We start from the raw sequence: 25,552 nt of genomic DNA on the forward strand, positions 1-25,552 counted from the left end.
TCACTTACGTATAGTACGTTTTTAACTTTTTACAATTGCACAAATAAATCCGTAAAACAAAAACCCAAAATACAAATATAAAGAAACGAAAACACTTTGTACATTACAAGCATATTATGCTTATAATCACATGACTATGGTTCAGACTTTTCTTCCAAAACGAATTTCAAAATAAAAGTTAATCCAAAATTAATAGTAAAGTACTACTTATTTCAATAATCTAGTGTAACAACATTCACTCGTTACACTAGGTTAAGTTATCTCAGGACTGGTTCTTCTTCAAAAAAACTAACATATCAACATGCTCTGGTGTAATCAGTGATCTTTGAGCAGACACAATGTCTCCTGCTGTGGAAAAGACACGTTCACTGGGCACTGATGTAGCAGGAATGCAAAGGTAGGCTTTGGCCAGGGGGGCAAGTATGGGGTAAGCATATGCATTAACTTTCCACCACTCAAGTGGACTACTGTTGAGTGGGATAGGAATCCCATTTCTGTAGGAGAGTATCTCCATTTCAATCCCTCGGCTGGACTGCACTGTCCCAACAACAGTAGTGTAGGAGCTCCCAAGGAGATCTTCTAACGCTGTCTTTTTTGGTGGGGGAGGATGTGTCACGTCCTGCATCTGCCTTTCTCCTTCCACTGGCTCTTCCTGGCTCTGCTCTGAGTCTGCTCCCTGTGCTGCCTCAACCATGACCCTGGCCTGCTCTGCTGCTGCCCCTGATGTTGAAGCACTGGCCCTAGTGGCTCTTTCATCTATGTCACTGGTCTGAAAAAAATACAATTTAACATTTCTAACATTTCTGTCTTTCAATCCTTCACTCCCTCCCTCTCACACACACACACACACACACACACACACACACACACACACACACACACACACACACACACACACACACACACACACACACACACACTCTCTCTCCCTCTCCCTCCCTCTCCCTCCCTCTCCCTCCCTCTCCCTCTCTCTCCCTCTCCCTCTCTCCCTCCCTCTCCCTCCCTCTCCCTCTCTCTCCCTCCCTCTCCCTCTCTCTCCCTCCCTCTCCCTCTCTCTCCCTCTCTCTCCCTCCCTCTCTCTCTCTCTCTCTCTCTCTCTCTCTCTCTCTCTCTCTCTCTCTCTCTCTCTCTCTCTCTCTCTCATCGACTAATTAAAAAAAAACAATATGAGAAATAAGTTTTCGGGCTCTGGCCTACACATACAGAGTTACACAAACACGCAGGGCACCTCTTTTTTTCAATAAAAGTTAGCCTACCTGGTTGCGCTGCTCATGAAGTGCTGAAGCTTTTTCACGTATTCGGGCATAGACGGACTCGCGTTGTTCATCATTCAGATGGGACAGGCTTCGGAATCGTGGGTCAAGCGCAGTGCACTCCTGCAGCATGTCATTACAGTCCCCAGAGTACCGGTCCGAGATGTCATGTAGAATGACGCTTTTCATGTTGGCGATGGTCTGTGTGTAATTTTCGTCTGGTGACATGCTTTGCTCGATCATGAACTTCAGTGGGATTATCAGTGAAACAGTGGGCTCTTTTTCATCACAGACAACTGTTGTGGCTGTCTTCAGTGGATTAAGCAGTTTCACTATATCCTCGACATCTGATATATCACTGTTATCCAGAGTGTCAATTTCTCTCGCATTTCTTCGGATTCCTGGGCAGCTCAGCACAGCTGAGACAGCTGCTTGTTGCTCCAGGTAGCGCGCCAGCATGTCGTGTGTGCTATTCCACCTGGTTTGGACATCGGTGATAAGTTTATGCCGTGGAAGCTCTAACTGGGTTTGCTTGTTGGTCAGGACGGCGGTGGCCGTGGTGCTCTTGTGAAAGAATGTAGTTATTCTTCGCACACGACCAAGGAGGCGCGCGACGCGGGGTACAGCCAAGCCTCGCTTACTAGCCAGATTCAAAACATGCGCTAAGCACTTGATGTGAGGGTGGAGACCGCTCTCTCTCACAGCAATGTCCATGTTGCTCGCGTTGTCTGTGACACAAGCAATGGTTGTTTGTGGCCTCATTAGCTCCCACTCACTCAGTGCATTTCTTAACACTTGAGCTATGTTAACACCAGTATGACTTTCACTTAGCTCACGAGTTTGCAACACAAAGCTTTTTCTCTCCCATTTCTCGTTGATGACTTCTGCCGTGATGGTTATATAACTCTGTGTTGCACGCGAGGTCCAGCTGTCGGTGGTCAGGGCAACACAGTCGGCATTTTTTAGAAACTCTTTCACGCTTTGTTTGGTTTCATTGTAAATTTCCGGGATTACCTTCTCTGAAAAATGTCCTCGACATGGCATCTTAAACTTGGGCTCCAGCACATTGAACATTTTGATGAATTTTCTGTTCTCTACCATGTTAAATGGAGCCATATAGTCCGCTATGAATTCGCCAATGAGCCTGGTTATCTGTTTTGCACGCAGACTTGACGGAGGTAATGTTGGTGTCAGCGCTTGTTTCATGGTCAGCTGTCCCTTCGGTACGCTCGTTTTCTCCGGGGCCGTCTTCACATTTTTATGGTAACGTTGAAGGTGGTGGTTCATGTTTGATGTGTTGGATGTGGTGTACGGAATGACAGCATTGCATAGCTTACACACAGTCTTAGTCTTGTCAGTTACTCTATTGCCGTCTTTGTCTTTTTTAACGAGAAAGCCAAAATACTGCCAGACATATGACTTGTATCCAGGCGGAGCGTCCTCAATTTCGACCTCATTTGACTCCATGGTCGGCTGTTTGGGGGCAAGGCAGTTGGCGCTAATGCTAATATTTGTTAGCTCGCTGCAGTGTTGTTGTTGCAACATATGCTGTCTTGACGTGACGACGTACCGCACCGTTCCCCGGAGAATTTTTTTTTTTTCCATTTAGTTTTTTTACCAACATTGACTGTATGTCTGCCCCATATACATACACACACACACACACACACACACACATATATAATACACTAAATGATTTATATACTGCAGATCATGCAGCAGTGCCATCTATCTTTATTTCACGATACATTTTTTTCGACCTCGATGCGTTTCGTCACGTTTTGTATCGCGATATTTTGTCAAACGATATTTCGTCCCATCCCTAGTAGTAACGTTTGTGATATTCATGGATGTTACTCCATGTTGTAGAGCACTAATCTTGCCGCTACAAACAAACATCTAGGAAGGAATAGTCTAAATAGAAATGGAATCAATATAAAAAATACCTAACATTAAAGATGAAGAGCGAGTGCTCTTTGCCATCGTGGCTATTTATCTGCAGCAAAAAGGCAAATGCCGGTCTCTCGGCTCATTAAACCATTCAGGCTCGGAGTCAGCTGAATTTGTGTCAACTCCGTAAGAAACATTAAACATACACATATACAGTTGGGCTCTTTTGACTCAGACTGACAACTACTCTATGAATATCACCCCTTAAACTGTATAGTCACACCCTAGCAACCATTTTGACCACCCTAACAACCGTACAAACACATGAATAAGCCATATCTCAGCCCCACAACATCGTACAGACATGTTGCTTGGCTTTTTTGCATCACAAATGCCACAGGGCCTCGAGTTTTACCACGGCAAGCACCACTCACAATTTCTTCAGGAATTATACTTTCTATTTTAGAATTCAGTTATGTAGTAAAAGTGTTTAGTAAAGAACTGATAAAATACATTCTCTACATGTTTTCCTGGGTTATGAACAACAACATAGAACAATCGTTCCGGTGGTTTGTTTTTCTCTTTTTAGCGGTACAGTTAATCTCATTCTGGGTCTCCAGTAGCTCACAGTATACAGGAAGCATTTGTTAGGATGAGTGAAATGATAATCATTAATATGTGCTGCCAACAGAAATCTCCCCAACATGAATCCAAATTATCGGAGCCTTTAAACTGCATCAATTACATACATTTTATTTGTGCCGGCCTACATGACTGAAGCTGTGGGTACCTGGCTTGTTCGCTTCTATCAGGTCCATTACATCAGGGTTTGCTATTGCGATCATCTCATGCGAGTGTCGGGTTGAAAAAAAAAAAACGTGTACAAATTAATTATTTACTGCAATATTCAGTCCCTCCAAGATTTCGCGATATTTTTGTGTGATTTTTGCGATCAAAATGACTGATTTTGTGGTGGTAATTTTCAGAAATTTGTGAAAGATTTTGCAATGTTTTTAAAAAAATAATTATGATACCACATTTTCCATATTATGTATTATGTTAGATGCACAATAGTCATACCGGACAACAGAACAAACAAAATGCACAAATTTTGTTTATTTTGGTATCTTACTAAAAAAGGCTAGTCCAGTGGTGTGTTATGTATAGCTTTAATAACATGATCTCATAATCATGTGTGTTTGATTTTGATTGTTCAAGAGCATTAAGCCTATAAACAGAACATATTACTGTACTCGCGAGCGCATCCTCAGACATCGGGGCGTGTGTCAGGAGCGAATTCAGCTTTATACAACGCTTTTATCAATTCTTTTTTAGTGTTATCGGGTATATCATACTTTTATTTGGAGGTAATCAATTCTGCATTTTTTTTTGTGTGTGTGAAAAATTTGACATTTTGCTGATTTTGCGTTGTATTTAGCGATCACAGAATCACGAAAAACTGGAGGGGCTGTTATTCCAATATTCCATAACATAAGAATCATCAATTTTAAATTCATGGTGACAGTAGATGGTAAAACTCATTTAAATGTAAATCAGGCCAAATATATATGTAAATAAAACTATAAAACAATATTTGAATAATTCCCTATATGCAAAAAAAGTAAAAGTTACAATATTGTTACGCCCGCCTGTTGCCCCCTGCTGGCTCTGCTAGACAGTGCAGATGTTAGTTGGGCGACAGGTGTATTCTATCAGTAATCAACCCTCTATTATGGCGTTTGGGTATAAGGTCTGGGTGCTCAAGAGTTGCTCTCGCTCTCTCTCGCCATGTTTCTCCTGTTTATGTCATTTTCTTAATAGAACCTTCTTTATTGATTTTATGTGTCAGAGAAATATTTTGGTTACCACACGCGTGTTTTTCTTTCTCCCCCTAGACGTTGGTTTTCTTTTGTTTGTTAAATAACTGTTTTCTTGTTTTATCAATAAATTGGTTTATTGTTTCAACCATTTAGTGTTTGCCTCTTTTATGTTGCGGCATATGAGCCAGCCGTAACATAAAAATGGGGTCTCGTTCCGGATTTTGAGCGTTTGTTTGAGGGAGTATTTGTATTGTCTCTTCAGGATTTCTTGAGGATTGGCTTGCACTCCGGTTAGTTAGAGTGTTTCAGCTGGGCAGCGCATGAGCGGTCCTTCCATCGAAACACTATTTGTTGTTTTGTTGATTTCTTTGTATTTTGTTTGGAGTTTTGGAAGGAAATCCTGGGTGGGGGTACGCTTCTCGCGCAGCTGAGCTCATTTGGAGAACAGCTGTTACGAGGCTTTTCGTTTAAAGTCGCCTCGAGCCCGGCAGTCCTTTGAAGACTAGTTAGGATAGTTTCAACAAGCAGGTATATCGGAGATGTAAGGCCAATGGAAATCCTGGTGAGTACTCTATTTTTCTCCCTGTTTATCGTTAAATTTTTTTTATAAAGAGAGCTTGTTGCGTGTTGGTATTATGCGAAACTCGGTTTTGTTTACACAATTGTTGTGTTAGGGACAACCGCAGGTTACAGATAATTAGTGAATCGGGAAATCGCCTTTGTAGCCTATTGAGGACGGCTGATTGTTCACTAATGGTAAATTAACACTGCATCGCAGGTAATGCGGGTTGTATAAATTCCTATTATAAACCAGGATCGTTTTTCCACATTAAAGCACTAGAATGTTTATTGAAACAGTGACTTTGGGGCCTGTGGAGATTAAGTTGAATGATAAAAGCTAAATGTGGTTTTGAGTTTATTCATTCATCTTATGTTTCTAGTGTTGTTTAGTGGATTATTGTGCTAGGCTGTATGAAATGTTATCTCAATATGGGTGATATTGAATAATCATTTCAGTCTAGGCTGTTTTCTGGCACTAGGTAATTATTTTTTTTTTTTTTAAAGGAGGTTTATTGAGATTATTTGGATTTATTGTGGTACACTTATCAGCTAATTTAATTGCGTAAGTTTATGCTGGTTCAAAATGACTTCAAATGAGGAATTGAATGTGGAGCTTTCTGAAAAGTTTCTAGATAGGTGCACCAAAGAACAACTTTTAGAACTTGCAGAGAGTCATGCTATTGTTTTGACTAGTAATGACAAGAAGCGCAAAGAAGATTTGTTAAGGGCTGTTAAAAGCCAGTTGATAGCCAAAGGAATTCTTGGTATGGGAGATGAGACTTTTGGTAAGGTACTATCTCCAAGAGTAGGGAGAGATGTAATGTCAAGAGAGAAACAAACACAGTTTGAGACAGAGAGACTATCGTTTGAAGGTACTCAAGCATTAAAAGATAAGGAATGGGAAAGACGACTTCAGTTAAAACAATTGGAGCTTGAACAGGATCGTGAGCGTGCTCAGGTTGAGTTGAGAAAATTAGAGTATGCACGTGAGAGTGAACGTGAACAAAGGCAGTACGAGGTGAGGAAGCTAGAGCTCGAACTGGAAGTTAAGAAAGCTGAAGCTTCTAAATCTATTCCGGTTGTGCGGCCTTCTTTTGATGTTGGTCGAAATATTAAGATGGTGCCTCCATTCTGTGAACGTGACGTAGATAAGTATTTTGCTCATTTTGAAAGAGTTGCTTCTTCTCTAAAATGGCCAGAAGAAGTTTGGACTTTACTTCTACAGTGTGTGTTGAAAGGGAAGGCTCAGGAAGTGTTTGCTTCTCTTTCTGATGAAGAGAGTGCAGATTTTAAACAAGTAAAAACTGCTATTTTAAGAGCGTATGAGTTGGTGCCCGAGGCATATCGCCAACGATTTCGGGGCTACAAAAAACTTGAAAACCAAACTTATGTTGAATTTGCTAGAGAAAAAGAGATTATGTTTACAAGATGGTGTCAGTCTAAGAGAGTAGAAACTTTTAACCAGTTGAGGGAGCTAATTCTGGTAGAAGAATTTAAAAACTGTGTGCCAGGATCTGTGTCTACTTATTTGAATGAGCAAAGGGCCTTGACCCTGTCAAATGCGGCTGTGTTGGCTGATGAATTTATTCTGACTCACAGAGTTTCTTTTCCTGATAGAGCATCAAGTGATCAGGGTAAAAAGTCATTTCGCAATCGATGGACACCTCCAGTGATTACATTAGGCACTGTGCCAGGTGTGCCTCCTGTGAGTCAGAATGTTTCACCAGATAAGAAAGGTAAGGTGGTCTGCTTTTACTGTCACAAAGTAGGACTTAAAATCTCTGAGTGTAATGCTTTAAAGAAGTCAGTAAAGCCAGTTGGATTAGTTGGGCTTGAACCACTGGGGATTCATGTAAGCAAACAAAATTCTAGGGATAAAAAGGCGATATCAACTCCGGTAGAAGTTGGGGATCATTATACAGAGTATGCTCCATTTATTACCACTGGTATTGTGTCTCTGCCAGGACGAGAGGAGAACGTTTCTGTGCAAATCCTAAGAGACACGGGAGCTGCTCAGTCCTTCTTGTTAGAAGGAATTCTTCCACTCTCCGGTCAGACGGCAACCGGGGAGGATGTGTTAATTAGGGGGATAGAAATGACTTTCTTAAAAGTTCCCTTACATAGGGTACATCTTGCCTCTGATCTTGTAACTGGTGATGTGATTGTTGGGGTGCGATCATCTCTTCCAGTGCCAGGTGTTGCTTTTATTCTGGGGAATGATCTTGCTCAAGGGAATGTTTGGGGAACATTTAAACCTGTACCATCTACTGTTGTAGTCTCCACACCTGTGTCTGCAGAGATTCCTGATGAATGTGGTCAGAAATTTCCCCATGTGTTTCCTTCCTGTGCTGTCACTCGAGCCAGAGGAAAACAACTTAAAGCTGACCGATTGTGTGACCTTTCTGACACTCCTAACAGTGAGGTAATTATGGAGAGAACTTTACCTGTTCATTCTGTCAATTATGTTGATACCAGTGGTCTTCTACCAACAACTGAAGTTGATGGTGGAACGGTTGAAGATGAACCACTCGGTATGACTTTAACAGATAACATCACATGGGGTTCATCTGACTACCCTTCTGAGGAGTCTGTCTCTTGGGAGAAGGGAAAATCAGAAAATCTTCTCTCAATGATTTCTATGGAAGGAGATATTGAGACTCTGTTACCTTCCTGCTACTTTTTAAAGGAGGGTCTGTTACTTAGACGGTGGGTCAGTGAAACAGAACCAGTCACTAAAGCGTACGTTCAAGTGGTAGTTCCTCTTAAATTTAGACAATCTGTGATCTGTTTAGCTCATGATGGAATGGCTGGACACATGGGGGTGAGGAAAACCTATGATCGATTGCAACGTAAATTCTTTTGGCCTGGTTTAAAGAGGGATGTGGCCAAGTTTATTCGAACTTGTCATGTGTGCCAACTCACGGGTAAGCCAAACCAGAAAGTTCCTGTGGCTCCTCTTCAACCTATTCCAGCAATGTCAAAACCATTTGAGTATTTGCTCGTTGATTGTGTAGGTCCCTTACCTAGATCAAAGAATGGTCATCTGTATTTACTAACAGTTATGTGTTTATCTACTCGATATCCAGCTGCATATCCTGTCAGGTCCATTACTACGAAATCTATCCTCAAAGCTTTAACTGACTTTATGTCAACATTTGGCATTCCCAGAATTATCCAGTCTGATCAAGGCTCTAATTTTATGAGCCGTCAATTTGCTAAGGCTTTGCAGCAATTAAAAATCAGCCATAATATTTCCAGCGCATACCATCCTCAGAGTCAAGGGGCCCTCGAAAGATTTCATCAGACCCTGAAGTCCTTGTTGCGGTCGTATTGTGTTGAACTTGGGTCTGATTGGGAGGAGGGGCTGCCTTGGCTGCTTATGGGTGTTAGAGAGGTTATTCAAGAGAGTACTGGATTTAGTCCAAACGATCTGGTATTCGGCCATGAAGTTCGTGGTCCCATTGCAGTTCTTGCTGATGACTGGGTCTCTACGGAACCTTCCCAAAATGTGCTGGATTACGTTAGTGGTTTCCGATATCGGCTGTATGAAGCTCGGGCAATTGCTCAGAGAAAACTGGGGAAGTCGCAGAGTAAGATGGAGAGGTTGTTCAATAAACGAGCAGTCTCTCGGAAATTTGAGGTTGGAGACCAAGTTCTAGCTTTGCTGCCTCTTGTAAATAACCCTTTCCAAGCCCGTTTTGCAGGTCCATATCCTGTCCTTAAATGCCTCTCTGGACAGAATTATCTGTTGAAAACCCCAGAGCGACGTAAGGGAGTACAGGTTTGCCATGTAAATCTGTTAAAGCCCTATTTTCCTCATACATCTTCTGTTGGGTTAGTAACCACTGTAACAGATGAGTCATTATATTTGAGTGGAAAAGGGACTTCCCCTTCAAAGAGTTCTTCCTTGAATTGCATTGGGGATGACTGCGTCAATTTTCCTTCTCGAGGTATTATTGAAGGACGGTTGAATAATTCTGAGATGTATGAAAAATTGGTCCATTATCTACCCCATCTTTCCCCGTCTGAGAAAAATGATATTCTTCAGTTAGTAGAGTCTTTTCCTAACTTGTTTTCTGATGTGCCTAGTTGCACTACAGTTATTGAACATGACATTGATGTGGGTACAGCTTTACCAATTAAGCAGCATGCCTATAGGGTAAATCCTCTGAAGCGGGAGATGTTGAAAAAGGAGGTTGCTTACTTATTGAATAATAGCCTGGCTGAGGCCAGTTTTAGTGCTTGGAGTTCCCCTTATCTTCTTGTAAATAAGCCCGATGGATCCTACAGATTTTGTACAGACTATCGTAAGCTAAATTCCATTACTAAGCCTGATTGTTATCTTTTACCTCGCATAGATGATTGTGTGGACCGAGTCGGCTCTGCGACGTTTGTGAGTAAATTTGACCTTTTAAAAGGGTACTGGCAGGTTCCACTGACTGCTAGGGCAAGGGAACTTTCTGCATTTGTGACACCTGATGACTTCCTCCAATACCGTGCCATGCCATTTGGGGTTCGAAATGCTCCCGCTACCTTCCAGCGCCTTGTTAACAGGGTGTTGTCTGGTTTATCTGGCTGTGAGGCTTATTTGGATGATGTGGTCTTGTTTAGTTCAACTTGGGCAGATCACATAGACCAAATACGGGAGTTATTTGTTCGTTTAACTGAGGCCTCTTTAACGTTAAATCTGGCAAAATGCGAATTTGGGAAAGCTACCGTCACTTATTTAGGTAAGATAGTGGGAAATGGACAGGTTCGTCCAATTGATGCGAAGATTGAGTCTATCTGTGCTTTCCCAGTGCCTACAAATCGTAGAGAATTGCGTAGGTTTCTGGGAATGGCTGGGTATTATCGTGGGTTTTGCCCCAATTTTGCATCCATTGTGACACCCCTGACTGATCTTATCAGTACTAAAATACCTTTTGAGTGGACTACAGCCCCACAGCAGGCATTTGATGGTGCCAAGGCCCTGTTGGCTAGTGCTCCTGTGCTTGTTGCACCAGACTTCTCTAAATCTTTTTGCTTGGCTATAGATGCAAGCGATACTGGAGCTGGAGCGGTTCTTTTACAGAAAGGTGAAGATGGAGTGGAACATCCAGTCTGTTATTTTTCAAAAAAATTCAACGTCCATCAGCGAGTTTACTCTGTTGTGGAAAAGGAGGCACTTGCCCTTGTTCTGGCTATTCAACATTTTGAAGTTTACTTGGGATCTTCTGCCAGTCCAATTGTGGTCTATACAGACCATAATCCTTTAGTGTTTTTACACCGAATGAAAAATCATAATCAGAGGATAATGAGGTGGAGTCTCATTTTACAACCGTTTCCCCTTGATATTAAACACATTCGGGGTAGTGAAAATGTTATTGCTGATGCCTTATCTCGAGCGTGAGTGTATATTTTGTAGTTTGCTCCCCTTTTTTGCCCTTTCTCTCCTCTTTCTATCCTGCTTCCTAGGGCCCAGGAAGCCGGAACCAAGGGGAGTGAAGGACAACGGGTGGAGAACGGGTTTTTTGGACATTCCTAGAGGAATGTTTTTTGTGGGGGAGGTGTTACGCCCGCCTGTTGCCCCCTGCTGGCTCTGCTAGACAGTGCAGATGTTAGTTGGGCGACAGGTGTATTCTATCAGTAATCAACCCTCTATTATGGCGTTTGGGATATAAGGTCTGGGTGCTCAAGAGTTGCTCTCGCTCTCTATCGCCATGTTTCTCCTGTTTATGTCATTTTCTTAATAGAACCTTCTTTATTGATTTTATGTGTCAGAGAAATATTTTGGTTACCACACGCGTGTTTTTCTTTCTCCCCCTAGACGTTGGTTTTCTTTTGTTTGTTAAATAACTGTTTTCTTGTTTTATCAATAAATTGGTTTATTGTTTCAACCATTTAGTGTTGCCTCTTTTATGTTGCGGCATATGAGCCAGCCGTAACAATATATTGAGTAATATTGAATTAATTACATGTACTAACTATAAAGTTATGGTTAGGGTCTGGTTTAGGGTAAGTTAATTGTAATTAAACAAAATTATGAGACCACTTAACATTGATTTCTCTTAATTCTTTCCAGAGCTGTTTATAGCCAAGATTTATCCTACAACTATTCACAGAAACGATTACACCAGGATGACGGATTTGACGTGAAAGCTATGACTGCAGAGATATAATTAAATTTAAGATTTACTTTCTGTGTTGTTAGATATATTACAGATCTCTGCCGTTCGATTTATATATATGTTTTTGAATTCGTTGCATTTTTAAACTCTTTATTTGGCCGAGGACAGGGTAATTTACATGTAATTTCAACTAAATAGAGCAAACTAAAGAAATTATTATTTAAAAATAAAAGAAATGAATGTCCTGAGTATCCAGATTTCTTTTAGATGTATCTGAAGTATTTTTTTATTTTGATTAATTTCTTTAATTTTGACATAAAGAGGGCTTTTATGTGTAGGACATGATTTGTCCCATATAAAAACGTAGGTTTTGTTTTATAGGTTCAAAGTTTCCACTTGAGTCACCTCTAGAAACTTAGTGCACATCACAATGCTTGTGAAGAAAAAGGCATACACAAAAACTGTAAATGATGAACACGAGAAGGCCATGTTTTTATATCAGAGCATGAAAACAAAGGTTAGTTGTATTAAATCGTTTAAATGGCTTCGGTCAGTCTTGTGTGGCATTTTTCAACATCATGACATTGAGCAGGTCACAGTGTTCAGTGTGCACCCTAGACAGTGAGCCACAGGGATCCTCCAGATAAAGCTTTAATAGGCTGCCCGGTGACCTTTACTCTTTTACTTGTTCTGATTTTAAAAAATAAAATAAAAAAATGATAGGGTGTTCTGGTAACAGTCTGGTTTTCCAAATGTTGACGAGATCTAGCAGATCTTTTTTTGTTAACATTATACTAAGTAAATATGCTAGACAGTCCAGTGAAGCTGAAATTAAATATAGGCACAGAATTCTGGATAGGGAATTAGTATGAAAGGTTCAAGCGAAATTGTGACATTGTTTGATCTTTATTGTTGATGAAAATGTATATTTATCAAATTATTTTTCAGGGAGCCCACCAGTCCTCCAATGATAGTGATGGTACCGCTGTCCTTGACCTGTCTCCAGACACGGACACAAGTGTACCTGAGCTTAGAAGAACTGACAGTGTAATCGTACGTTTATTTGCACATCTTAACATGTTAATATGAAAAGTTGTTAATATGAAAAGTACATATAGGATAAAGGACACAAAAAATTAACAGCAGAATTCCAAAATTAAAATACAATTAAGATTAATTATTTAACGGCATGATCTATTTCAGACCTGCTAACCTTGGGGAAATTGTTTGAGCAGCATATTGCACCACTGCGCATTGGAAACAGATTTTGTTTTTGCATGATTGGTTTTTAATTGTATGATACGTGCAGGGTATTGATAGTAATTGATAGTCTGAATAGAGTACTGACACACAAATACATATTCAATCTTGATCACATATTTGATCACAGTGCGCAGTACACAATATAGGCTACAAACTAGTCTAAAAGTATGCACATTTGGAGAAATGTGTATTTCCACGTTTACCTCATATTTCTTGAGATAGAACCATCATTTCTTGGCCAATCTATCAGTCAGTATTACGTGATAATTCCCACCTTATGGTGATGGTAAACTTCTGCATTCTGTCTCATAATACATCATAATGCATCAGTTTATTAAATGGAATATATGCATTAGGTAACAATAGAGTCAGCATAAACATTGTATTAATCTAAGACGATCTCTAAGCGGGAGCACTAACAGTTTAACGGTGTTTCACACGGTAAGCGTGAGCAGCGCGTCAGAGAGTATTCACACTGGAAGCGTTTATACAGCATCACAGCAGCGGCTACCACACTAAATATAATGCTAGAGCCTATATACCTGTCTGAGTATTACATAATAAACTAAAATGAAGTGTATGTTTTCTGGTTAGTTTACTTTATTTTTTATAATCATAATACTTTCACCCAAACTCTTTAAGAAGTTTTGCATTTTGATTATTTTTTGTGTGAAATCATATTTATTTTATCCACCAAAAGTGTGCTTTCACTTTAATTGAGCTTAACAAATGCTGATAATTTCACACAAGACATGCTTGTGCTGTTTTTTTTTTCAAACATTTTTCCAGCACATCTCAACTAACATGATCATTATAAAGGTTTTTTATACAACAAAACACATCCACTTGCCCATATTTAACAATGGGAGTATCAGATATTTCATGCTATAGGTAACAAATGTGTGAATATTTTTAATAAAAAGAACAAATGTAAATATAGCTGCAAGCAGCAATTGTCGGGGCCAAGCGAAATGAAGACCCTAAGACATGCCAGCATAGCTAGCTAGGAGTATAAGACCAAATGCAACAATGAACCATTGAAGACCTATTAAGTTGATTTTAGGCAAAAAAGCAGTACAATTTTTAATACAGTAAATAATAATGATTTAATGGTTAATCTTTTTCGACCAATAGGTGGCACTGTTATGAAACTGATGTGGTGTAGTCAGACTGAGGTGGCAATGACACATGCAAAGTTTGGTGTCAATATGTCAAAGCATTGCAGAGATACAGCCTCAAGAGTCATTTTTTGCATCATAGCTCAACTGCGTTGCTGTGGTGTATGACAAATGGTTTGTCTATCAACACGAAATCCATAACTATTTGTTCTCATGGTCTGAAGACGATACGATTCAATTTTGGTGAAAATTGGACAACAGTCTAGGATGAGTTTGAAAAAGTAGGTTTTTAACCAATAACAAGATAAAGGGTAGAGAGGTTTGTCAAATATGGACAAAATTGGCGTCTATGTTCTCGGCAGGAGCCAATGAATGAATGTGACCAGTCTCATTACAATAGGCTAATTTAATCAAAAGTTATTAGCATTTTGCACACCTTATTACAACTTTTGACCACAAGGTGGCGCTGCCCGAAAACTTTTTGAGTACCTTCAGGGCATGGAGCAGAAGACACATACTGAGATTTGTAATGATACACTAATGCATTCATTAAGTGTAACATTAGCATTTTATTCCCTAATACTGCATTGAAGTCAATGGGAATTTCATGTTTTGTTCTATTATAGCCCCACCAAGAGGCACAATGGCACCATTTTTTTAATTTGTCCTCAGAATGAGCCCATACATATACGTGTCGAGTTTGGTGAAAATACCTCATTTTGTTTTGGAGTTATAAACATTTACATGAAAAAACACGTAAAAAATGACTGACACCTGACTTTGATTGGATTTTACTACCCCTTACTATCAATATTTTGAGATTTGGGCATTAGCATGTAGCTATCGACCTATGTTTCCGAACTTCTGAGGCTGGTTTCGTCTCGATCGGACTAGCGGTTTTGAAGATATCTGCTAATGTTTTATAAGCACTAAATTACAACGCTGCGCAAACCATTCGCCGAAACCTGGCAAGTCTGGTATCGTTGGACTCGGCAAGGATTCAGGAGACAAAAAAAGTTACTCCCATCCAAATATGTCAACCACAGCCAAAGTTATAAGCATTTGGGGAAAAAAATTATCCACTAGGTGGCGCTGTTTCAAAACTTCTCAGGCTACTTCAGGGCATGGTGCTGATGACCCATACCAAGTTTCGTAACAATCCGTTCATGCGTTCATAAAATACAGCATTTTAGCACATAAATCAAAATGGCAGACAGCCAAAAAGGCAGACCTAGTAAGCTTGGATATCAGTTGACTCGACATGACTCCCCGTATCTAAGGAGATACATTTTATGATTTTTGGATAAATGGTTTAGAAGTTATAAGCCAAAATAGCCCTTTTTTGTATCTCCGGACCAGTAGGGTGCACTGCGCCGAAACGCTGCATGTTGCCTCAGGTCATGCTTGTGATGACATGTACCAAGTTTGGTTTGAATACGATAAAGCGTTGCAGAGATATGGCCTTTAGTGTGCTTTTGCAACCTCTACGTAAAATTTGTTCGCACATTTATCGTAAACGATTTGAAGAATCAACTTGAATTCCATAACTTTTTGTCACCATAGTCTGAAGATGATCTGGTTCAATTTTCGTGCAAATCAGACGAACCGTCTAGGACGAGTTTGAAAAAGTAGTTTTTTTGGAAAATTTAAAATGGCGGGTAATTTTTATGACGCAAAACGACGTCATAGGGTGCAATCGAATCGGCTTGCGCCAAGGAGCCAGCCCTTTTAGTTCAATAGTTATTAGCATAAACATGAGCGCAACTTTGGACAGTTGGTGGCGCTAGAGGGATTGAGTTAGAGACTCAAAATTTGATATATTGACAGTTGTGCCTGTCCTTTATATGTGTGCCAGATTTCATCATGTTCCCGCGAGCGGTTCTATGGGCTGCCATAGACTTGTGAGTGGAAGAATAATAATAATAATAATAAGAACGCTAACGGTTTCAATAGGTGCCTCCGCACCTTCGGTGCTTGGCCCCTAATAAAAGCAGATCATCAGTCATACAGCTCTGTGACTGCAGTGCGTCATGTTACAAGCAATGAGGCATCACCATGGAAACAAAGTTACAGGCTCTAAATAACGGTCGCCTTAAAAAACTCGCACTGAGGGGTCAGCCAGAATATTTTAAACTTGCGTCTTAAAGGGTTAAGTGCACATCTTTATGTCTGATGGGATTTCTAGACATCTATCTCTATGACTCGACTGTGATTGTGAATTCATTGCAATTGCTCTAATTGCAAATACTCAGTTTAATTTCAAATTTGACGATAGAGCATTATGATTAATCCGTCTCTTCTATTGGGGTTTCAAATTGTACCAGTTTACTTTGATGACAAAATGTGTACTGGTTGGCATGTCTGCGTTTTTCAATGATTATGATTTTTGCCATATAAAGCCATCGCTAATGCTACTACTAGTACTATTGCTACTACAGCCTGGAAAGTAATAGTTGCATTGTTATTTATAAAACCTGAACACTGAACTGACCTTCATAATTTTAATATGTTGTTTGCCTTGGCATTTCTGATCAAGACTTCTAACATATATGTTTTATTCACAGCTTGACAGGAAAATGCTTGGATATGCAACAGAAGAATTTCTGTCAAGTTCAGAGTTCAGCGGCGATGAGTATATACCGGAAACAGAGGACCAATCAGACAGCGACGGGTCAGCACAGCAGGAGAGATTAGGAAAAAATGTCAAACAGCATAAGAGACAAAAGGTTTGGTCAAAAACATCAAGATCTCAACCATGTAAAAGAAAATGTGTGACACGTTCTAGTTCCTTAGCTACCAGTGACACCAAAGAATCCTCTTCATCTGATGAACATGACTCCAGACAATCCACTTCATCTGACGGCCATGACAGCAGAGAACCCTCTCCACCGGACCATTCTAATGTGAAGGTTATGATGCTGAAGAAGAAAACGGATGGCGGCAGACTACAACAAAGAGTACTATTGCTTGTTCTGCTCTAAACCATTCAGTAAAATGGCACGCCATTTGGAATCAAAACTCAGAGATAAGCCAGAAGTAGCAAGAGCAGTTGAATTTCCAAAAAGGTCCAAAGAGCGAAGAGTAAAGCTAACTTTTTTGAGAAATAAAGGGAACCGTTGTCATAATACCCAGGTGCTTAAAGAAGGAAAAGCAATGTTGATACCCCGACAGCAATCCATTTTACCAGTAACTGCAAATGATTACTTGCACTGCATAAACTGTGAAGCTTACCTAAGAGGAAATCATTATGGAGGCACATGCAGAGATGTCATCTGAGCAGAAAAATCAAAGAACAGAAGCCAGGGAAAACTCGAGTTCAGGCCCTTTGCTCTTATACCGAACCAGTTCCAGAGAGTGTGAATGCAAGATTTTGGAAAATGGTGCTCGAAATGCATGAGGATGAGATAACGAATGTCGTTCGCAAAGAAAAAATCATTTTAAAATTAGGGCAACATCTTTTTAATAAGCATGGTCATGATGTCACAAAACATGAATATATAAGACAAAAGATGCACGAGACAGGGCGACTAGTAGGAAAAAAGAATGCCAAGTTAAAGGAAGTGTCAGATTTCTTTGTACCGGCTAATTTCCCTCATGTGATTGAAGCAGTTCACAGTGTGTCTGGCTTGAATGAGGAAACAAGCACATTCAAAGCACTATCTTTAGCACTAAAGTTAGGGCACAACCTCAAGAAACTGGCCAGCATTATTGAATGCGAGGCAATGATGTCAGGTGATAAAACCTCTTTTCTGAATGTTATAGGTCTTAGATATTTTTTTTTTTTTCCCTCCGATTTCTCACTTATAGTAACTTGCACTCTCAATTGCCTACTGTTGTTCTGTCTACTCTGTTTGTCAATTGGCTTTATTGTTGTTTGTTTATTGTAAAGTGTCCTTGAGCTCTGGAAAGGCACTATATAAATAAAACGTATTATTATTATTATTATTATTATTATTATTATTATTATTATTATTATTATTATTAAATTCTTCTTAGCAATGTGCAGTCCTTTAAACAAATCTGTGACACTAAATAGAGCAAGTGTGTGTCCTCCCAGGCTCTACGAAATTTGAGTGAAGCAAAATGGAACTCGCCGCAACTTCTTCCCTTTGCTGAAGACGTAAAGAAAACGCACCAGTATCTTGACAGACAGAGTAAGGAGTACCAAACAAGACTGGAAGAAGAATCTGGTAGCAAGAACTGGGCAGAACTTGCAAAAACAATACATTGTCAGGTAATCATTTTCAATCGCAGAAGAGAAGAAGTGTCCAAGATGTCCTTTACTTCTTTTACATTGAGGGATACCTCATCGACTCATCCAGATGTAGAGCTTGCTTTGTCAGACCTTGAGAAGAAGCTTTGTAAGCACTTCCAAAGAATTGAGATTAGAGGGAAACGGGGACGAAAATTCCCCATTCTTCTCACTCCTGATATGCTGTCATTGTAGAGGAAATTAATTTTCACTAGGCCTTAGCTGCAGTATAAGCTGGCCTTGGCTGAGCACCAAGAAACCAAGGTCTGTCGCTTGTAAAAAAAACATCCAAGGCGTGAGAAACAAGAGATATTTTATTAGTTGTAACATCAAAGCGTGAGAAACAGGAGATATTACATTAATTGTAAGGGAAAAAATTGGGGAGAAGCACTGGGAAACTGTCATGTTACTGGGAAGGCGGGGAAGGTCCACAGATAAATAGGATACATTGTTTGTATATAATTGTGGAAAAAACTATGAGGTGACTGTAAAAAGAATGATGCCTAATGGATGAGAAAGAAAAACTAGTGGCAGTCGGCCACCATTACAAAGTAGACTAGATAAGTTTATGAATAGAGCAACTGTGGCATAGAGTGTGGGGAGTAATGCACCTGCCTTTAAATCATGAGCTAGAACTGTATAAAAGTGTGAGCTAAGGAAGAGATGGTCAGATGAACAGCTGCATCTCACTTTGTTGTCCCAACAATAAAGTTAATTTCTTCTGAGACCTGGAACTTCAACTCTAAAAGATATTTCTTTAAAGAGCCAGAGACAATTAAGAACTTAGAATTTGCCACGACACTTGTCAAGCTACTGGATCATCCAAATGATCATAGACGGGCCTGGACCCCAGATAGCAGACAAACAGTGAATCAGCGTTGAATCAATGTTAATGCATCAACTAAAATATCATTGAATCAATGTTGAGATGTCAATGTTGAGAATGTTGATTTTTCATCAGGTTTGCTCCCTGAAATAATGTTATTTCAACGATGAAAAATAGATCAAGATGGGCTTAAAATCAATAGTTTTCCAACTAAAATTAAACCACTTATTTAAGTGAATCAATGTTGAATCAATGTTAATGCATCAATCAAAATATCATTGAATCAATATTGAAATATAACATTGATTTTTCATCAGGTTTGCACCCTGAAATAATTTTATTTCAACAATGAAAAATAGATCAATCTTGCTTTATGTACAGCAGGATTCTATGCCAGTTCATTTGTCTCTTTATTTTATTCATTTTAATCAGAGACCATGTGTGGCTGCAATCGATATGATTTTGCATCAAAAAGTCACTCAAAGTAAACACCATCCTTCAGTTTACATGCAAATGTCTTTATTTATGCCCCCACAGTTACAACAGGAAATCTCACATTGACTTAAAACAATTACATCTGAATTTATGACACAAATGAGAAGAACCTGGAAAAACATGACAACCTGCAATGAATATATAGGCTAGATTACTTCAGAAAAATTACTAAAGAATTCATTTCAAATCGATTGATCCATCCATCCGACGACCCGGCAGTACAATCTTCTTATCAATTCTCAAAAAAAGTTTTTTCTTTCTATCAAATCTTCAGAAAGATTATTTCTCTGGCCACGGAGAATATCTTCCTGTTCTATTAGAGTATTTATTAACCCAGTCAACACGTGAGATCATGCTATGATCACAGTGCCATCACACCATTGTCATACGGTGACACTCACAGTGAGAGTAACGTGAATTCAAAATGTTGAGCAGGTTGAGAGGAGGCGACTCAAATATCAATCTCCGGGGGGCATTCTACTTCCTGTTCCTCAACACTATCACTGTAATATCACAATGGTCTACAGAAGCTCTTTTTGAGAATTAACAGAGGATTAGATGTTGATGTTGTATTAGTTTGTTATCATTATGGAGATCAGTGTTTGTTTTAGTTGGCCTCTTGACCTCTTTTGTTATGGCAAGGAAAGCCAAAAGGGAAAACATCCAGGTGGGGTTGGTTTGTTATTGATGATATCAACATAATCAGTCTTTGTGAGGTGTTATTCATTTTAAAAGATTGAATAATATTTGCCCTGTGATTGTGGCATGGGCTTCAGCAGTTTCATAATCATTTATGAAGGATTTTAAATGCCTAAGATACAACCTGTGAGCTACTTTTGAGCTACTGTGTCATTTAGACACAAATAGACATCAAGAATCAATGTATGAATCTTAACATTGGTGACAATCAAAAGCTTCATGCGGCAATGCATGCTGGGTATTTTGAGCAGTGAGTTCACTTTGACCTCACATTGAGACCATAGTATGAACACACTGCAAAATGGAAGTAAATACAAATGTAAACTTGCCAATAAATACAGAAATGACACAGTACTACTGAAAGAAAGAAGGTAGAAGAAAGAAAAATACTCCAAACTCAGGGGGTTCCACCATGAGCAATGTCCCGAAGCCTTTCAGGTTGTAATGGAGCCAGTTTTGCACCGTCCCAGCAAAGATAAACTCTGATGCCTCTTTTTATCAGCATTCACGGCATCTAAAACAACAAGAAGTTAGTCAATATTTGGAAATGTGATTAATTATACATTACAAATATAGCCTACTACAAAATGAAGTGAAACTTGAAATTTTATCAAAATCTTGATATCCCAGTTAAAACACGGTAACATTAAATTCAGGACTATTTAATGCATTTTAAAATAGACTTTAAAGGACCTGCAGACACAATGAATGAAAAAGCAAAGTGAATGTATCCAGTGTTTTATCTAATAATATTATTGTATTTAATAGTAAATAAATAGAGTGTGAAAATGAAACAAGTAAATGAATGACCAAATAGCTAAATTAAGAAAATAAAAGAGGAGCTTTATAGGCTACATGGTGGTTTGGAAGATATTTTTTTTCCATTTACAATAGGAGGCACAACTGTTTACTAAATTTCTGTATTTTGATATAGCTGCCTACAGAACTTAAAGATCTCACTCTTTTCTTTTTTTCTTGCTGCATTAAAGATTAAACTGTAATGATGTAATTGTGATCTGCTCTCGTGATGATATCGTACAGCTGAAGCAGATCTACGAGCTGATTGTATTTCCCCTCACCACTAACAGGTCAATCAGTTCTAGCTCTGCTTCAGCTGTGAGATACTCTCACGAGTGGCGAACACAATTACTGACAAGCCAGAAATTCATCTAACCTTCTGATCGCCTCTCGTTTATACACTGGACGAATATAGGATGATTCAAAATGATTCATCTGTGTGTGTGCAACGAGTAAGATACGTTTGTGGATCCGCGCCGCACATTCATTGACTTGTGAGTCGATCCTATATGGTCTCAAAATCCAAATGAATCAAATAGGATCGACTCACAAGTCAATGAATGCATGCACAGCACCGTTTCAAAAAAAAAAAAAAAAAAGAGTTGCACGAGTCAGAATTTGGACACAATTCATAGTTTATATGCCAATCTTAAGAAAAAAAAAAAGATTACAAATATGATATGGTTTGGTGAAAAACAAACTGAAACTCAATGTATTAAGATTATCCTGGCCGTTGGTTGTGTAACTTACGAGGGCGCTCATGTGACTATTATTAACATTGCAGTTCACTCTAACGCGCTGAGAAGAAGCACACAAGTTGGAAAACATAAAGATGAACAAAAACACTAAATTAAAATTGAGATGAATTTTATAATTATATTTTTGTAGGCCCCTTACCTCTAAAAAAATATGGTCGTTGTCCTGTGTCTCTTTTTCGCGATTGAAGTCTGTTCAGCTGCGCTTCCTTTGGTTGATTGGTGGATGTCTTGAAGGTGCATTACCGCCACCTGCTGGATTGGATTGAGGCGCATTCGATATTCGATAGGGACACATATTCTAAATTCTTTATTAACTCTGTATTCTTTAGATAAATAATGAAATGCATGTACATTCTACATGATTTAAATAATAATAATAGGCTACATTTTTATTTATTTCAAACTGATAGACTAAATTTATGGTAGAAGTTCTTTTTTTTTTTTTTTTTTTTTTTTTTTTTTTTTTACATTTTTTATTATAATAACATGAAACACAGAATGACAACATTACATGCCAGTAAGCAGGAAAATAATACCTTTTAAAAAGATTCATAGTTTTTACAGCTTTCTTATTGGAAGAGTCAGAAATCAAACACGCATACAATTTTAACTCTTCCAGAAAAATTTAAAGAAAGGCTTACAATTACAAAATTTACATTTATGTATTCTTTGTTAATCCACACACTCGTTGGTGTACTCGTGGTATCCTTTGAGGATAATAAATGTGCTCACATTCACACAAATGTAGCCAATTGATTTGGACTTGCCTTAACATGTTGAATAATGGGACAGATAGATTGACCGTAAGCCTCACCAGAGGAGAATTAAGATGACCAAACATCAGCATTGATTCAATGTTTGTCTTTTCAACACTGAAAAGCATGGAATTATCAACATTGATCCAATATTATTTAGCAGTGAATTTTCAACATTGGTCCAGTATGGTGTTAGCATTGAATTTTCAACATTGATCCAATATTACTTAGCATTGAAATTTCAACCTCAACCAAAATGATGATTCTGATGGAATTTCAACATTGAATCAATGTCACCATGCTATCTGGGACATGTGCTAGTTTACTCAACAAGATGCGGCACTGAATAAAAAGGCCAATTTTGTCAAATAGGGTGTCAAATTTCATTCAACCTCCCCTCCACTAGATGGTAGACATGTCGTACTTCATCCCTGACAAAATCTACAGCAAGAGTGTATTGAATCAGTGCAAACAAAAGCGGAGCAGGTGTGAGCCGTTTTATCATAGCATTGTCAACGTCAGCGAGTTTTTACATTAGATTATTATTACTATTATTATTTTATAATGGCATCAATAAAGCTTACCCTTAATGAAGTGTTGGGTCTTCTATGAGATGACGGTGATTCTGAAAGTGAAACTAACGCTAACGTTACACTAAGCACAAACCTTTGTCCTTTGGCCATTGTCAGTGGTGGGAACAAGGTTTCCAAGGGTCAGAGTGTTCATCGCAAAGTTAGCAGGTGTGTTAGTGTTGGGAATGAGGCGGCCGTCGGAGATTTTTACCGCGCTCCCCATGAATTGTATTTTCATTGTGAGGTGACCTTGGTTGTCATGGAAGGCGTGATTAAATAAAATGCATTATTATTATTATTATTCTCTGACCGCACGCCTCTCCCGATCGCTGCGACGGTATTGTGGTGGAGACTTTATCTAATGCCACTGGGTATGTTAGACGAGGTCGAAGTATTCATAGGACAGTTCGGGGGCAACGTGGAGGCAGGGTGGGGAGTCAAAATGACAGTAACAGTGGTCCAGGCTGTGCACACTCGGCGGCCGTGTGAGGCAGATCTGGACGCACTGTTTGTAGCAGGAGCAGACACGGTGTGACACGGGGCAGGGGCTATTATGCATGATTCTTACTGATTGTATGGGGTGGACAGGTGTCTTTATGCAGCTAATGACCTCCAAACAGGTGCATCTAATTTAGGATAATAAATGGAGTGGAGGTGGACACTTTAAAAGCAGACTAACAGGTCTTTGAGGGTCAGAACTCTAGCTGATAGACAGGTGTTCAAATACTTATTTGCAGCTGTATCATACAAATAAATAGTTAAAAAATCATACATTGTGATTTCTGGATTTTTTATTTCAGATTATGTCTCTCACAAAGTCAGTCTGCCATACTTGAGTTTGCATAAACATTAACACACATCAAGGGCATAAGTACAGCTTCTAAATCAGTTTCACATATGAATACTTTAGGAAAAGTTTAGAAATGTTTTCTTTATTCTACTTCTCCCCAGAATTAATTCTCTTGTGGACTATAAGGTTTCCATCTTGACTGAAACTGTCTCCACAATGAGGGCAGATTGAAAGCCTTTTTTGGAGTGTGCATGTTCTTGTGTTTTATAAGGTTTTCTTTCTGAGTGAAACTCTTTCCACACTGAGAGCAGGTGTAAGGCTTCTCTCCAGTGTGAACTCTCATGTGCCTGTTCAGGTGTCCTTTTTGCCTGAAACTCGTTCCACACTGAGAACACGTGAAAAGCTTCTCTCGAGTGTGAGTTATCATGTGTTTTTTAAGGTTTCCTTGTATATTGCAACTCTTTGCACACTCAGAGCAGGTGTACGGCTTCTCTCCAGTGTGAGTTCTCATGTGCCTGTTCAGGTGTCCTTTTTGCCTGAAACTCATTCCACACTGAGAACATGGGAAAAGCTTCTCTCCAGTATGAGTTCTCATGTGTATTTTAAGGTTTCCTTGTAGACTGCAACTCTTTCCACACTGAGAGCAGGTGTACGGCTTCTCTCCAGTGTGAGTTCTCATGTGGACTTTAAGGTTTTCTTTTTTATTAAAATTCATTCCACACTGAGAACATGGGAAAAGCTTCTCTCCAGTATGAGTTCTCATGTGTATTTTAAGGTTTCCTTGTAGACTGCAACTCTTTCCACACTGAGAGCAGGTGTACGGCTTCTCTCCAGTGTGAGTTCTCATGTGGACTTTAAGGTTTTCTTTTTTATTAAAATTCATTCCACACTGTTGGCAGGGGAAATTCCTTATACGAGTGTGAACTCCCATGTGGACGTCAAGGTTTCCATGCTTTTTGAAACATAGTCCACACAGAAGGCAGGTGAAATCATCTTTAGTCTCTGTCTTTTGAGCCTTTTTTTGTGAGGCAGTTTTTTCAGTCTGTGAGCAACTAAAAGATTTTTCTTCATGTTTCTTGTACGTATCTTTCTCTTCCATTTCCACCTTCTCTTCCAAGAGATCTCGACTCTCCTCTTTCAACGGCATCAGGCCTATTGCAAAAAGACATAAAAGTTAATCCAGTTTAAGACGACGGGGATCTCAGGAACTGTTCTCCAGTGGTTCAGGTCTTACCTCTCTGGTAGGTCCTACAGGGTGTCATGGAGAGGTGTAGTGTCTAAGTCACATCATCTAGCTACTGGGGTTCCCCAGGGCTCAGTGCTTGGACCACTTCTCTTCTCCATCTACATGTCATCATTAGGTTCTGTCATTCAGAAACACGGCTTCTCCTATCACTGCTGTGCTGATGACACTCAACTCTACTTCTCATTTCAACCAGATGATCCTACAGTCAGTGTTCGTATCGCTGCCTGTCTGACAGACATTTCTGACTGGATGAAGGAGCATCATCTTAAACTCAATCTTGCAAAGACAGAATTACTTGTTTTCTCAACCAACCCAGCACTTCATCAAAATTTCTCCATTCAGCTTGGTT

General features: G+C 39.3%; 3 protein-coding genes across 3 annotated transcripts; 1 reads left to right on the forward strand and 2 right to left on the reverse strand.

Moving 5' to 3' along the window:
* Nucleotides 1-262: 262 nt before the first annotated feature.
* LOC137049256 (E3 SUMO-protein ligase ZBED1-like) lies at nt 263-2,720 on the reverse strand. Its single transcript, XM_067427754.1, has 2 exons — nt 1,257-2,720; nt 263-769 (listed from the first exon to the last, which is right to left on the reverse strand). The coding sequence occupies exons 1-2, from the start codon at nt 2,718-2,720 to the stop codon at nt 263-265; spliced, it is 1,971 nt and encodes a 656-aa protein (XP_067283855.1).
* Nucleotides 2,721-5,688: 2,968 nt separating this feature from the next.
* Nucleotides 5,689-18,979, forward strand: LOC137047455 (uncharacterized). Its single transcript, XM_067425111.1, has 4 exons — nt 5,689-7,946; nt 12,580-12,684; nt 16,577-16,738; nt 18,070-18,979. Exons 1-4 carry the CDS (start codon nt 6,108-6,110, stop codon nt 18,457-18,459), a joined length of 2,496 nt encoding a protein of 831 aa, XP_067281212.1. The 5' UTR covers nt 5,689-6,107; the 3' UTR covers nt 18,460-18,979.
* Nucleotides 18,980-23,827: 4,848 nt separating this feature from the next.
* On the reverse strand, nt 23,828-25,552 carry LOC137047617 (oocyte zinc finger protein XlCOF6-like). Its single transcript, XM_067425411.1, has 2 exons — nt 25,192-25,552; nt 23,828-25,109 (listed from the first exon to the last, which is right to left on the reverse strand). Exons 1-2 carry the CDS (start codon nt 25,217-25,219, stop codon nt 24,121-24,123), a joined length of 1,017 nt encoding a protein of 338 aa, XP_067281512.1. The 5' UTR covers nt 25,220-25,552; the 3' UTR covers nt 23,828-24,120.

This window comes from Pseudorasbora parva, chromosome 2 (assembly GCF_024679245.1).
Source record: "Pseudorasbora parva isolate DD20220531a chromosome 2, ASM2467924v1, whole genome shotgun sequence".
Lineage (NCBI taxonomy): Eukaryota > Metazoa > Chordata > Actinopteri > Cypriniformes > Gobionidae > Pseudorasbora > Pseudorasbora parva.

Coding starts and splice junctions, on each gene's coding strand:
- LOC137047455 (XM_067425111.1), top strand. CDS start 6,108: ATGACTTCAAATGAGGAATTGAATGTGGAGCTTTCTGAAAAGTTTCTA. Junction 7,947..12,579: donor CTGACACTCCTAACAGTGAG/GTAATTATGGAG, acceptor ATTATTTTTCAG/GGAGCCCACCAGTCCTCCAA. Junction 12,685..16,576: donor GAAGAACTGACAGTGTAATC/GTACGTTTATTT, acceptor TTTTATTCACAG/CTTGACAGGAAAATGCTTGG.
- LOC137049256 (XM_067427754.1), bottom strand. CDS start 2,720: ATGGAGTCAAATGAGGTCGAAATTGAGGACGCTCCGCCTGGATACAAG. Junction 770..1,256: donor TTCATGAGCAGCGCAACCAG/GTAGGCTAACTT, acceptor TATTTTTTTCAG/ACCAGTGACATAGATGAAAG.
- LOC137047617 (XM_067425411.1), bottom strand. CDS start 25,219: ATGACACCCTGTAGGACCTACCAGAGAG. Junction 25,110..25,191: donor CTGTAGGACCTACCAGAGAG/GTAAGACCTGAA, acceptor TTTTTGCAATAG/GCCTGATGCCGTTGAAAGAG.